This window comes from Geospiza fortis, unplaced genomic scaffold (assembly GCF_000277835.1).
Source record: "Geospiza fortis unplaced genomic scaffold, GeoFor_1.0 scaffold16, whole genome shotgun sequence".
NCBI lineage: Eukaryota > Metazoa > Chordata > Aves > Passeriformes > Thraupidae > Geospiza > Geospiza fortis.
The window spans coordinates 4,911,717-4,926,408 of record NW_005054302.1 but is presented as its reverse complement, the minus strand read 5'-3'; the positions used below and the strand labels follow the sequence as shown (position 1 = coordinate 4,926,408).

At 40.9% G+C, this 14,692-nt stretch overlaps 1 protein-coding gene across 1 annotated transcript in view; it reads right to left on the bottom strand.

The window, feature by feature from the left end:
* Positions 1 to 5,143: 5,143 nt before the first annotated feature.
* Positions 5,144 to 14,692, bottom strand: part of EXPH5 (exophilin 5) — a gene marked incomplete at its 5' end in the record, with an annotated part of 17,695 nt that continues 8,146 nt past the window's right edge. The window contains 3 exons of the mRNA XM_031066037.1: positions 5,144 to 10,471; positions 12,059 to 12,185; positions 13,761 to 13,809. Of these exons, the coding sequence (XP_030921897.1) occupies positions 5,166 to 10,471; positions 12,059 to 12,185; positions 13,761 to 13,809 (5,482 nt within the window). The remainder of the gene's footprint in view (positions 10,472 to 12,058; positions 12,186 to 13,760; positions 13,810 to 14,692) is intronic.

The window sequence follows — 14,692 nt, the reverse complement described above, 5'->3', positions numbered from 1 at the left end:
CTCTCCCGAGGGGTTTTTCTTCCCTGCCTGTGGGCGCTTTGCGGGCCGCGCTGAGGAGCAGGTGATGGGGGGCTGTGTCGCCCCCTCAAAGAACACGTTACCTGTGGTTTAGGATACAACTCAGCCGGCAGCTGAGCAGCTGGGCTGGAATTTAGAAAGGAAAAAATCGTCTTTATAGCTTATTGTTACTGTCTTGTGTCAGTTGATGTACAGGGATTGCTGTAAAAAGAAAAAAAAGCCCCCTGACATAATTTGAAATTCCTTACTGTTTTTAGGATTTCCCATAGCAATTGCATTTAAAGCAAAGAACAGAGCAGGGACCCTGTTAGGACGCACTGACACACGGTTCCCTGTCCCAGAGAGGAGGCTCAGACACCCACCCATGCCCAGGTGCTCCTGAGTGGGTGAAATGCTGCTGGTGGCCCTCATCAGTGCTGTGATGCTCAGTGAGGGGGGAAGGTATCACAGTATTATCCTCTAGAAAATGTGGCAACAAAGTAATTTAATGGATTTAAAATGTTGGGTTACAAGTAAAGACGGTAAAACTCCAATGATTTGTCTCCTAAGATTATCGTTTTTACCATTTGCTGCTACTAGGAAGTATTTCAAGGTATGAGTAGATGGGAGGGCTTACAAGACTGTAGGAGAATTAAGTCAAGCTTCTGGGCAAGCCTGGATTTTCACATGCAAAGCAATGAGCGCACAAATGAATTCTGCTTGGTTTTGAATAACATGAACTTCAAGTCTCTGTGCATACAGACCATGAAAAACAGGTTCCTTGAAGGGGGAATTATCAAGTCTGGTTTCCTCCTTGCTTTTGTCTTTAGTCTCTTCAATTCCCTCACTTCAGATAGCCACAGATCTCCACTGACATACCGTGTCTGATACTCCCAACAGGTGAGAGGAAACTTGTGTAGTGTTGCAGGGTACAGGGCAGGGCTGAGGTCGGGTGGGGATATCAATCTGCAGATCAGGATCAGTCCCTGTGAGGGGAATTGGGGTCAGACACCGCTTTGGGATAGCTGCCTGTCCTGGGGTTGTCAGCCTGCAGATAGGGCCAGGCTCAGCAGGGAGGGCAGAGGAGAGATGGAGACCAATGACCTATGCCATCAGTGGGGCAGGGACTGATGGCCCCAGGCTGGCCTGAAATGGTGTCCATGGGCAGGGAGAGCCCTGAGGAGGTGGGGGGATCAGGGCCTGATGGTGCTCTTGGGCCGCTGTCCCTGGGAAGGAGCCCCCCCTGTTCTTGTATGGGCTGGGACCAGCTGCTGGGAGCAGCTCTGAGGGAATGGCCCTGGGGATCCTAGTGGGCATGGAGGGACATGGGCCATCAATGGCAGTAACAGTGGCCAACAGCAGCCTGGGCTGAAGGAACAAGGGCAGAGCCAGAGGTCAAGGGGAGTCATTATCCACCTCCACTCAGTACTTGTTAGACCTCATCTAGATCCTGCATCCAGCCTTGGGCTCCCCAGTACAAGACATCAATAAACTGGATCAAATCCAGGCGAAGCCACTGAGATGGCAGAGCTGGAGCACCGGCCCTGTGAGGAGAAACTGGGGCAGCTGGACTTGTTAAGCCTGTTAAGAGATACCATCAGTGAGGGGGTAGACCTCAGAGGAGCCCCCAGGAAGATCATGATATGGCACAGGGCAGAAGGATGAAAGACAACTAGCATGAGTTGAAATAAGTGATGGTCACCCTGTAACATCTCCATGTTATAAGCTGAGGCACAGGTTGCCCAGAGAGACTGTCCAGTCTCCATTTTCAGAGATTTTCAAGCCTCAAATGGATGAAGCCTTAAAAAGCCAGCCCTGACCTTGAAGCCAATCTGCTGTGAGCAGGAGGCTGGACCGTAGACCTTCTGAGGTGACACCCACCCTGACATATCCTTTGATGAAACCATGACATTTCTGTCCCTTCTTTCAAATGTCATCAAGATGGTAGAATGCTCAAAGATCATCTGGGTACATGCATGACTTACTGGGTGGACAAAAATCTAGACAGAAAAACCACCTTAGTTCATAAACTGTGTTTCCTTCTGAAGCCAGGCTGAAGGACTGCCCAGGTACCACAGTTACTGGCTGTAGTAATTAAGGCTGAAACACTGTGATTAGTCTCACACATTTACACGGCACGTGGCAGCCAGGTTTCACTCGGGTCTAATTGCAGCTGAAGGGATCTTCACGTGGAGCTCATCATCTGGTAAAAGCACTCATCAAACACCACCCTTGGCCCCTACATGGAGTATTGGCACCTCAAGGCAAGTTGCAGGCATATGGCTCTCTAAGGGTTTAATATATCTACTGTAAAGGTTCTACCACGGATGGAAAACTATTTTGTGTGCTGGAGCCTCGTCAGCTGGCAGGACCAGAGAAGGCAGCACCTCCTGCCTGAGCCCAGCAGCTGATGTGACTGCTGGCTACAGCTGCGAGATGGACCAAGGCTGCCTGCCCTGCTCAATCCATGGCTTTGTTGGCCATCAGCACCCTGATGATGTTGGCAACCATATTAATATGCTGGATTTTCTTTTAATAGTCTACTGCATTCACAGCAAGTGAAAAACAAATACAGTACCAAAACATTTTTTTTCATGTAAATGCAGAATTTATTTCAAACAAATTGTTTTAAATGTGAAAATCTTGTAAATTATCAATATTTATAGAATACATTTTTGCCAAAGAAAATCTTGGAAGAGTGGAAGTGTTAAAATTTGGCTCTGCTAAACTGAATGGAGCTGATTGCTATTCAAAAGGTATTTCTCCCTATGTTTTCATGCAGTTGACTGTTAGAATACTGTTATTCAGTGTAAATTTTAGTTTACAGATCCTTAACAGGCTGCAGTCTTCCCCAACTAATTTCCAATCAAAAGCCGTTTTTACTTGCTTACATTAAATCAAGCCACCTGATTTGCTGTCATAAACAGCACAGTAAATGAAAAAAAATTATGTCTACAAGGTGAGTGCTTAATCCAACTACTGTTGAATAATTAGAAAATATTTACAAATAAAAATGTTCTAAACCATCCACATCTAGTAAAGAAAAACTGTATGACCATTTACTTCCTTTGTACACATTTCTTTTATCATTCTTTACCTTATGTAGACTGGAATCTCAAATTTTTGGATTAATTTATTTTGCAAAAATGTACAACAGCAGAAATTCCATACAGATACTCAGCTGGTTTTATTTTCTTACTCTACAGAATCCTGTACATAGAGGATAGAGACATTTACAGAAAAACATAATTTCTCCTTAGAATACCACTTTTTACAAGACTGCAATTATACAGTAGTCATCTCCTTCCAGCATTGCCTATGTCAGCATATTCTTTTATCCTTGTGAAACAGGCATGTGGTAGAGATCAGTTCTGTCTATATACAATTTATGTTAGTCCTTCTATGTACAACAAAAGACAAATTACCCCAGCAAAAAGTAATGATACTTATATATCAGTACAGATTTGATCTACAGACCCACTTCTTTAACGAAGCTTACAGTATGAAAAAGTAAGGGTATCTCTTACCTACTGTAATATTTTCATCTTTTAGTTTCTTGTGGAGTAGTCAGTGATACAAGCATTGCTTGTTTTGTGTAAAATATATTATTTTAAAATACCAGTATACTGTCCTTCAAGTTAGAAAAATATAATTATGTCCTAGAGAAATTTTATCAGATTAAAAAGCATATAAAAATATGGACCATCATTTCAGACCATATATGAAATTAGAAATAAAGTAGAAGAAAATGTATAATTATTTTAAAATATATTTTCTGGCTCAGTGAGCCACTTCTGATTTTTCATAAAAAGAGAACAAAGCTTAGTTAGACATTTTATGGCCAGGGACAAGTTTTGGCTACTGAGTAATAATACTGCATTATTGTTGTTGCTGAAGAAGAGCTAATGGAACATGTTTACACCCATTCAGTTAAGAGGATAAAGAGCACTGTGGTCACAGCAGGAACAGTTGAAAAATACCAAAAGGGGATGGTAATTTGACAAAGGGCAAAGAGCCTTTCTTACTAGTTTTATTTACTTTGGATGTAAAAAGCCACCAGTTTGTACAGTGCAGCAGGGCCCCAGCCAAGTGCCCTCTCAGGCTGCCCCAGGTGCTGCTGCCCTGAAGGAGCCCAGTGGCTGCACATGCCTCATCCTGAGACCAGCCAAGCAGAAGCAGCTACAGAACTCTAGGACCTTACAAACTGTTTTGGTTATTTTCTCACTGCTAGGACAACTAAAGATTCAGCCTATGTGGTTAACACAGGAAACCAACAAGCTAAATCTTTTTATATTTTGAATTGTTAAAAGTGTATGTCTTTTAATCCAAGTTAACCTATTTCTAAGACCAGAAATCTGGCCAGTCATGTCAACTGTAACCAAAGCTGTGCTGGTCATGAATCTTCCATGTCTGGAAAGCAGATTTCCATGCTCAGCTTTCTTTCTTTTGGTCAGTTTCTCAGTGCTGTGCCCTGTGTTGAGCTTTTTCTCCTACACTAGAAGCTCTGCAACTCACATTGCTCACTGCTCTTGCAATGCTGAAAAGTCCTGGTGTGGAATCTGCCTCAACAGCACAGCAGAACAAATGCCACCAGGGACATTGTTGCTATGCTTCCCAGGAATGCAGAAAAAGAACATTCATGCAGAATGCGCTGTAAAGATTTAAGAGGTTTCATTTTGTGAGGATCCTGTTCAGTGGGAAGGATTAGCATTATCATGCTTGATAATGAGGAAGATCAGAGAAACAACAAATTATCAGCAAAGTAACTTCTTGGTTTTCTGTTAAGTTCTGTAGGAAAAAGCAGCTCAAACTAGAATTTATCCATTCCAGCGCTGCGTAGCTGGCAGGAACCTAACTACTGCTTGCTGACTCAGAGGAAAGCCATCCCTGGACTTACACTACCCAAAGCTCCACAGCTGTTTACCTTCTATTATTTGGGGAAGGGATTTTTTAACATTGTTTTTTCCCTGCTAAGAGAAACAGGAAAGGTGAAGCCACACATTTAATACAAAAGTCAAATGCTCAGCTAATATACCATACTAACTCCCTTGAAACTAAGGAAGCTGTACCAGTTTATAGCAGCACAAGAACGGGCCCAGCATATTTGACATGTTTTTGCCAGCCCAGAAACAACCACACTATTGTGCCCTCTTAGTACCACAGTCCCTTCATAGCTCTGATTCTTTATCTATCTCATCTAGGTAATATTCATCATCAGTGGTGGTATCACTGTCTGAGTCCGAGTAAGTGGCTGGGTCTTCCCCATAGGTATCAGTCAGCTCTCGGGGGGACGAGGCAGCTGATGACATTTTGCTCCCAGCAGAACTCGAGCTCAGAAGCTCAGCCCTGTTTATAGAAGAGCTCTCTGTATCTCTGAAAGCACCAGGGTTATTCAGAAGACATGGTCTCCATAATCGCCCTTCTGTGAGTGACCTCTTGATGTTTTCCAGGAAAGCCAGTTGTTGCTCTTTGCCAAATATACCAAATTCCACAGACGGGTACATTAAATTTCTGGTGCTGTAACATTTCTCATCGTCTGACGCCCAGTTTTCATTCTCATCACAAGACAACAGCTCTGAGTAAGATTTAAATCTCTTCCCATGTATGCCATCTTTGGGTAGAATATTGCTTCCTGAGGCAGAGGTCTCAAGGCAATCTCGAGAACAAATGCCCTCGGAGAGGTGACGCTCACGCTGACTTTTTGCACGGCTCTTGCACAACTGATAGCTATTGAGGTTAGCGTTTTCTAAGCCAGTGGGCTGAGAGGTATTTTGTCGCTGACCAAGCACTGTCTGGGAAGTCAGGTTTTGCTCTGGACATGTGTCTGCCTGCAAGCAGCTATTTACATAGGTGTTGGAGTTTTTGTCAGTTAAAAGTGGTGAGGGAGGAGCACAGGTATGACAGCTAGCTCTTCCTTTCTCTTCATCCAGTGGGTATGAGGTAGTAGCACTGGGAGCGATGGGCTGGCTTTTGCTTTCTAACCCGAGATCAAGTGTTTGGGAATTCTTATTTCTTGTGGTTACTGATTTATCTGGAAATAGGGTTGTGAGTCTTGGCCTATTTTCCACTTTCACTGCAGTTTTTTGAGGACTGATGGCTTCCTTCTGGGTATATGAACTTGTAAAAGGCCTCCTTTTGCTGTTAACAAGCAAAGAAGGATCATTCTGATTTTCAGTCTTCTTATTATCAGCTGTTCTTGGTCTTGGAGTATTCTTGTCAGAGTTCAGACTGTGATTCCAATTTTCATTGTCCAACTCCAGGAATGGCTGGTGGGAATCCATTGAAATCAATGAGTCAAGGGACATGTTGACCTCTAAAGAAGTAGCACTTTCATCATTCTGTGAAAAAATGTTACTTATGTGTGGTTTGGGGGGTAGATTTTTACTTGAAAATTTACGACTTGTTTTGTAAACAGCTGCCAATTTATTTTTAATTGAAGGTCTGTTTTTCCTTTTCTCTATATCTTTGACTTTGTCTCTTGTGCAGTCAGAGAGAAGCTTGTTCTCCTCTTCTGCACTCTGTGTTATGTTCTGATCTTGTGTAACCCTGGGGACTTTATCTTTTATGTTCAGGTTGCCCTCAATATGCCTCTCTGATTCCTGAAAACCACTGTAAACTTTACTGATATGAGAACTCTGTGAGTTTTGCTCTTTTTTAGTTTTTGAATTCTTTACTTCATCTGTGCTAGCCACTTTGTCTAGCTGAAGAAATGGATCAGCACTGGAAGCTGTGCTTACCTCAGATGCTTTGCTTGGAGACTCTGGAAGCACTTTGCTGCAAAAGTTTGAACCATTCTCTTTTTTTCTTGAGCTGTCAGCCCTTAATTGCAGTCCACTAAATTTATTATTACACAGAGGGGTGGTTCGGTGTAGGACATCTACTCTCTGTTTAACTTGGGCACTATCCCTGTACATACCTTCCACAGGAGTAAGTGGCACATCAGCATGCTCTGTGTTACCACTCCTTCCAAGGGAACTCTTCCCCTTGGAGCGCATGAATAAACTGTTCAGATTTTTCTTGTTCACTTTTGGGGGCTGAGAGCAAGTTTCAGAGCTTCCCTTCTGCAAAATATTTTTATTTGTTGAATCAGAATATAAAGGCTTCTCTAAATGTCTGGCTGGCTTGGGAGGGGTTGATAAAGTGGACATTAGTGGTGTGGCTCTTTGTAAAATTTCCTTCTTTTCTTTTACATGTATTTCTGCCTTTTGGCTCCTTGAAGCATCAGAAATGGCCTTACCTGACTTAGCCACTATTGCAGTGGATTGTGGGCCACCAAAAGAAATTTCTTTTGCCACCACATCAGAAAGTACGTTTTCTGCTAATGGAAGACATGCTGAATTATCTTTCTTGTTAGGTACCACACTCACTGGTTTCTCAGAGCTAGGGGATAAATGAGATTTCTCTTCTTCACTATCAACAGCAGTTCTTAAATTCTGAGGTGTGACCAGAACTGAAGATACTTGGTCAGAAGAATATGAAGGCACCTCTTTTTCTGAAGTAGCAGGAAAAAAACCATTTGCTAAGCTCACATGACCTTCATTTTTCTTGTTTTGTATACTTGGTGACTGAGCAGTTTCTTTGGGACAAGGTAAATCTGCATCCTCTGAATTACCTCTAAAGAGGCTACAAAATGTTTTTGAATGCCTCCGTGGTAGTGTGTAATAAATTGAAACTAGTTCATGATACTTGACATGATCTTCATCAACACAAACTGTAAATGTGCTTGTGGTTTTGTATTTCTGCAAAAAATTTCCCCCTTCCTTATAATCTGAAAACACAGAGGATTCTCTTCTACTTAGATATTTACATCTGTCTGTCAGATCAACTGATGTACTGCTACTTACTGAATCATTACTATTTTTGCTTAAAGGACTGTGGTAATCTTTGTTACTTGTGGCAGCATTTAATGATGCTGATGTTAGAAAGGAACATTTTGGATCTAAACAAGACACATCTCCTTGATTAGAATAAGAGGTGTCAGCTCTATGCAGAGTTTCAGACCTTAAACAATCATATGTTGCTCTGCTTTCTCTAGGTAAAGAGATGGGCGTCTCTGACATAATACTACCAGCAATGCTAGCTGATTTTCTAGGCAAAGTGTAATAAATAACAAGAGGGTCAGAAGATTTGGAGCTGTTTCTGCCAGGGGAGCCAGTAATGCTACAGCTACTGCTATGTCTTGGTGAGCTGTCTTGCTTGTGAATTCTTCTAATACAAGGTGAAGTACTCTTCATTTTTTCAGTTCCTTTTTCAAGGCAAAAGTAACTTAAACTATTTTCAGAAGTATTGGGTTCTCCATCAAAGCCACACATATAAGTATTTCCAGAATTTCCATTTCGTGGAGAACTAGTAGTGAATTGTCCATTACAGTCCTTAGTAACTAAAGTGCTTGCTTTTTGCAGTGTTTTCTGTGAAATCTCTTTGCTAACACTTGTCCTACTCACTTCAGCTGTCTTCCCCCCTTCTGCTTGAGATTCAGTAACAGTGCTATTTACCGAAGAGCTAGCAAGTGTTCCTAAGCATTTAGCATTGTCTTTATGAGAAAGTGCTTGGGGGGAGTTTTGTGAGAAAGATGAGAGCTCAGGAGGACAGGACAACATGCCTTGACAGTTTGCTAATTTTTCAGTGGATAGAGCAGAAGTAACATTCAGTAGTGAGGAGTGTCTCTCTGGAGTAGCTTTGTTAAGGGCTTCTGCACTCCATCCATCCTGTTTGATGCTCTCTTTTTGTGCTGCATAATGCAGATTAGGTTCCCATTCTTTCTGATTTGGAAGAAAAGGTTCCTTCCTGCTCCCATCAGCTGGCAAAATACAAGGAGGCTGACTGAAAGCACTATTGGGTGGGCAATCATTTTCCTTCATTTCTACATTTCTTTTTTCACCATTTGATGTATAAATTTTTGCAGTATCTCCTCTGGCAGTGGCTTGGGCTTGTCTCTTTGATGTCATTGTGTTAAAGAGAGATACATCTCTTTGCCACATGGCAGAAGCTGGGCTGTTAGGGGAAAAACTCCGTGCGTTGATGTAGCTTGTATCTGCTTGTTGAGGAACTGACGGTAACAGCATATCTTCATCTGGCTGTTTCACACCTTCAGCCTTTTCCAGGTGTGTAAAGTCTGCCTTTGTACTCCTTTGGGTAACAACAACTGAATTCCTGTTCAGTCTTGTAGGTTCTGGTTGGTTCTTTGAATTGGGAAAGACTGACTCATCAGTTCTGATACCAGATGAAGAAACAGAAGATGTACAACTTAGCCAAGGCTGACAGCCCTCAGTGAATTCTGAAAAATTTCTGTTTGCACTTCTTGTCATCCTTTTGACACTTGTATTTTCTGGAGAGTACATGTGAAAATCATTCTGCAGGCGCTGTGAACCAAACTTGGCATTCTTTGCATGTGCCCACTGCTGGTCATTTAAATTAGCCATAAAAGCTTCAAAGCTGGCATCAGGGGAAATAAACACATCATCGCTGTAACACTGAGGAATATCAGCCCAGGAAGGATAGCTGTCTTTTCTTCCATAAGAATTTTTTTGGTTTGCATACAGCTTCCCATGAGAAGTGGTGTCTCTATAGTAGGATCGAGAGAGATTATTTTCTGATTTGTATATAGGATAATTTTCCCAGTTATCAAAGGGCAATGGAGAAGTAGCTTTGTCAGGGCAACTAACTCTGCTAAAGCAATTACTGCTTGAAATAGATCTTCTGTAGTGGTGTTTTGAGTGGTAACTTGGGTATTTCTTAGTTTCTAGTAAAGAGCTGGGATATCTACCATGATCTGTAGCATGAAACTCCATAAGTGATTGAGTTCTGAACATTGTTTCTGGAGCTTGTTCTGAAGAGTCTGGTGTGTTGTTCCATACAATGGAAGACAGAGGAATTCTCTTTGGGTTCTGTCGACCAAACCTTGGTACAAAACCATTCTTGCTCTCCCTTGCCAATGGATGCTGTAAACTGGATGCTGAGAGCTGATCAGAAGATACTGATGATGGACATCTCCGAAGGGAACACACAGAGTAACTTCTGCCAGCTGTATCCCTGTTCATACAAGCCTTGTGCCTAAATCCACTGTTGTGCGTTACGGAAGGGGGATATAAGCTCCCCTCGGAAGACCGCCCGAAGGACACCGCAGACAGCCTCCTGCGGTGCAGACGGGGATTCCCTTCCACTGCATCACCACAGCTGCAATCCTCTTGAAAAGCTGTTTGGTGCCAGTTTATATATGCACTCTGTAACTTCCTTGGTCTGATGAAAATCTTGTGTTCATCTTTGGCCCTTAGTGTTCTCATTCCATCTGGGAAAAATGCGCTAGGCAAGTCACTCCAGTCATTCCTCTGTTGCCCCCTGCTAACAGTCTGCCTCTTTGAAGTAGGGAATGGGCTACTACTTTGGACATTTGATGTACTGCTTGTGGAAACAATCCTGTCCAAAGGGTCTTGGGTTTGTTCCTGGGCCAGTTGGTCATCCAGATCACTTAGAACTGCACGGGGAAAAAAAAAGATACTTGGTTTTGCTTTCTTTAATAATCTTCTGACTGCTTATGTTAAAAAGTTTCACATACTACATTAATAATCAGAACTGGCTTTAAAAGGAATCAGCTTCTCAGCATTCAAAACCCTTCCCAAACCACACATTCTTCCTCCATAGGACTTTTCAGCAGTCACCCATTATGACTACAAGAAAAAAAATGCTCTCTTCCATGACTGCTCTTTATGTAAATGTTAGTCTTCATGCTATTTAAAAGAAGAACAAAACAATTTGAAGTCTGAGTTCTCACTCATGCACTGTGTGTGTATGTGTGTGTGTATGTGCATAAACTTTCCAAATATAGTCCGTAAGCAAAAAAATCCCTGAAAAGAATTCACTAGGCAAACACGGACCTTTCTGTGTGTTCACAAAGCACAGCTATGACATAACTATGAGAAAACAGAATCCTGCAAACCATCAAACAAGCATATTCAGCAGTCTGGCATGTCCACTGGTTATTTCATTCATAAAATAAGTTCTCTTCTGAATTGTATGAGCACTGAAAATGGCATTTTCTGGATAAGAAAGGGTAATTAATAGTTAGGAAGCTATGATTCAATCTAGCAACAAATATGTATTTATATAAACATATATAGGCAACCTCATGAGGGGAATTAAGCACTGTGTAGCTCAATTAGCCAAGATAGTCAGTCAGAAGACTGATAGCAATGATTAAAACTATTTTTATTGTAAAAAGCAATTATGCCTTTGCTAATTGTATTCTGCTATTTTCAAAATACTACACATAATATACAATGGATATGATTGTTTTGTTACAGAATTTCCTAATCCACTTAAATACATAAGACTGAGTGATCAGTCACTGTGCTAACTGTGTTAGCCTGTGCTAACATTACAAAAGCATTAAGAAAGCATTGATAAATATGTATAGTTGGAATAAAATGTGATCCAAAAGTACTAAAATTCTCCATTTTTCCTAAGTTTCTCTTCAGTACACAAAATAGAAGAGTCCTGAGAAACCTAGCTTAGAACAAGAAAAAAGATGAGTTGTTTCTGTGTCTTCCATTGGGAGGACATGAGCCAAGCTGAAAAAGAGCCTGCAACTCTTGACTGGGGGTATAAAAAGGCTCCCAGAAAACTAACTGAATGCCATAATGCCTCTTGCTTCTGTGGTTTGCGGCTTTATAGTTTATAAAACCAGGCCAAATAATTAATCATGATCCAAATTATTCATGCAGGAAACGGATAGAATTCTCACGTAACCATATGTCTGCATCTGAAGGGTGCAGTGTGGGCTCCCAGCAGAAACAGCAGAGAACTGTGCACAGTTACAGGGGATTCTTCTGAACTGTATCAGCATTAGATGAAATGCATTCTAAGAGTGATTGATCACTGGCATCTCCTGAAATCAGTGTTGGAGTAGACATTCTGCTGTCAGACAAAGACAACAAAAAGTAGCCACTCTGCTAGAAATGAGCCATTTTTTTACAGCTGTGCTTTTGCAGAAAATTCTCCCAAACCACAGTAACTTCTGGTAACAATACTATCAAACAATGCCGAAATAAGGACACACACTTACCACTGAAAATCTCCTTCTCTAGCTGTTCATTCCATTCCAGTGTACTTTTCTCCACTGTTTCATTTTGGTTTGTATCAAAAGATTGATCACTTGTTTCAGCTGACATTGGGGAATTACACATTTCAGCCTGTTAAAAATTGTAAAGTAACCTGGTTTCAGTTCTACATGTGGGTTCAAATCACATTTCATATATCACATCACAACCTGTGTCACAAATTCCAGAGGTGAGCAAGCTCTGTCAGTCCATTAAATAATGTATTATTAAAATACACAACTGAGGGTTGTAAAATTGCATGTAGTTTATAGACTTCTACACATATAATAAGGAGAATTACTCATCTTGTCCTCATCCTGTAGCATGTTTTGGATAAGGGCATAGTTTACTTAATTTATCCTAATGCATCCTTATTGCATTGTATCTCTCAATTTAGTTTTCCACAAACACTTCTTCCTTGAGCAGTGTATTTTAAAATTCACCCACTGACCTCCCAACAGAGATTTAATAATTTAACACTACAGTCCATTTTCTTATAGGAAGACAGCACTTAGTGATAAAAGTGAGGAAAATGTCATCCTAGTCCCCATCTGTTTTTTGATAACATGTTAAACTGAGACATTCTATCCCACCCATATTTCACTAAGCTCACAGTCTCAGATGGTGGAAGTGCAGACAATTGTTTTAACTACTGAATTATTTTAGCTGAAACTCTTCCTCCTTTTTTCAAAAAAAACCACCCTACTACTTTTTTTGTTTGCCATATTCATAATATTTTACTCATCTAGCTATAATATAGCTTTATATAATACGTTTATATAACAGACAAGATTCCCTGATAAGATCTTTGCTCAGTCATATATTAATATAGATTATCTATTTGTTTTTGAAATATGAGAGAAGGGAGGTGGCCAGTTTACATCTTCTGTGCCTTTGATTATACACTGTATGCCTTCTTAGTCCCCTCTGTGGTTATGCCACCCAATTGAAGATGAGGAAAAACATGTTAGAAATACAGGGTAATAAAATAATTAAGATAGAAAATGTAATCCTCGGAAGAAAATCTGATATTTCAACAGCATGCACTTAAATTACATCAGAAATAAATGTTTTATCCTTAAAATAAGCTTGTGCTTATAAAATGGAACATCCATCCATCCATCCATCCATCCATCCATCCATCCATCCATCCATCCATCCATCCATCCATTAAAAAAACCAAAAGTTCGTGCTTCAAAATTTACATTTACATGGTAACTATGTGCATGGAAATGTTGCACAAGAGGTTCTAGATTACTGCCTGCCCAGGCCAGCTACTCTTTTTCATCCTTGTACAAATGAAATGAAACAAGGTAAATATACTAGATTATGATTTAGTCTGAGTTTTGATCTATTTACAGGTTGGTTACAGTTGCCAAGATATGTGAAGGTCCTGACCTAGGAAAATATCCATGCAATTATTATGAGAGAACTGAAATCCGGCAGAGCTAGATGTAGGGCCTAGCTAGGAAAGCTTTGGATTTTAACAGACAAGCTCAGTCTACTACATACAACAAGTTCACAACACAGACATTTTACTCAGCTTTTAAAACAAGAACTGCAAGAATACTATTTAAACATGTTAAAGCAACAGCCTACAGCAAGAGGACTAGTTTTTGAAAAATCTGTATTTAAACATTGCAGACAAGAAATTGATAAGCTACTTACCGTTGCCATTTCTTCCACTTTTGAGGGTGGGCTAGCAGAACTGTCATATCTGTAGGCAGAGGGATTTAAATGTTGGTTTTGAAAAGGAACTTGCTGTAATTTCATCAAGTAGGAAATATCCAGCAGCTTCTCATTTTAACAACTATTGAGAAGCATCTGAAAAAAACTTGCTCTATGAAGAATTCATCCTTACCTCCCCCTTGACAATATCCTGCAAAAAGTGCTTGGAAAATGTACCATTCAGTTTGGCCTTCTCAGCTTGCAAACTTCATAACTGCACAGCCAAGAATGAACCCAACCTACTGACATCTCAGTGTCTGCAACAGAATTGTTTCAATCCAGCATTATGGTAAGATGGTATTTGTTCTTTTTCCAAACAACTATAATTTAGTAGGTACTAGTCATAGCCTAAGTTATATCCTTGTTAAGTTCTGACTGGTTTGCATCTGCAATTCTATTGTTTTTCCCTTCCGTTTCACCCCACTCAGATGCAGAGCTGTGCTCTGTCCCTGCAAAGGAGGAGAGACAGACAGCAGATTGGTTTTGGTGTGAGCTTTGGAACTTGCTGCTATTCACCCAAAATAGCCTTTATTTACCCATTTTTAAGACATGGTAGAAGGCTCATCTGCTTTCCTAAGCTACTTAAGGCTGCAAGGGCTTGGCAGAGAACTGGCTCGAGCGCCCGTGAGTAATGCAGTGGTTAGAACAAGCTGAGAAGCCCCGAACATAAAAAGTACTCTGTCTGATGGGGTGACTTGCAGACAAATACAAAATAAATGAAAGAAACAAGAACAGGACTAGACGTCACTGAGTCTATTCAAGTCTGCAGATCCTTGTTTTACAACTAAGCAAACCCAGTCCCTTCAAAAGCCCCGAAGAAAATGTTGTTCAGCCTGTGCTGATTGCCAATTCTTCCTCGTCTCAGAAACTGC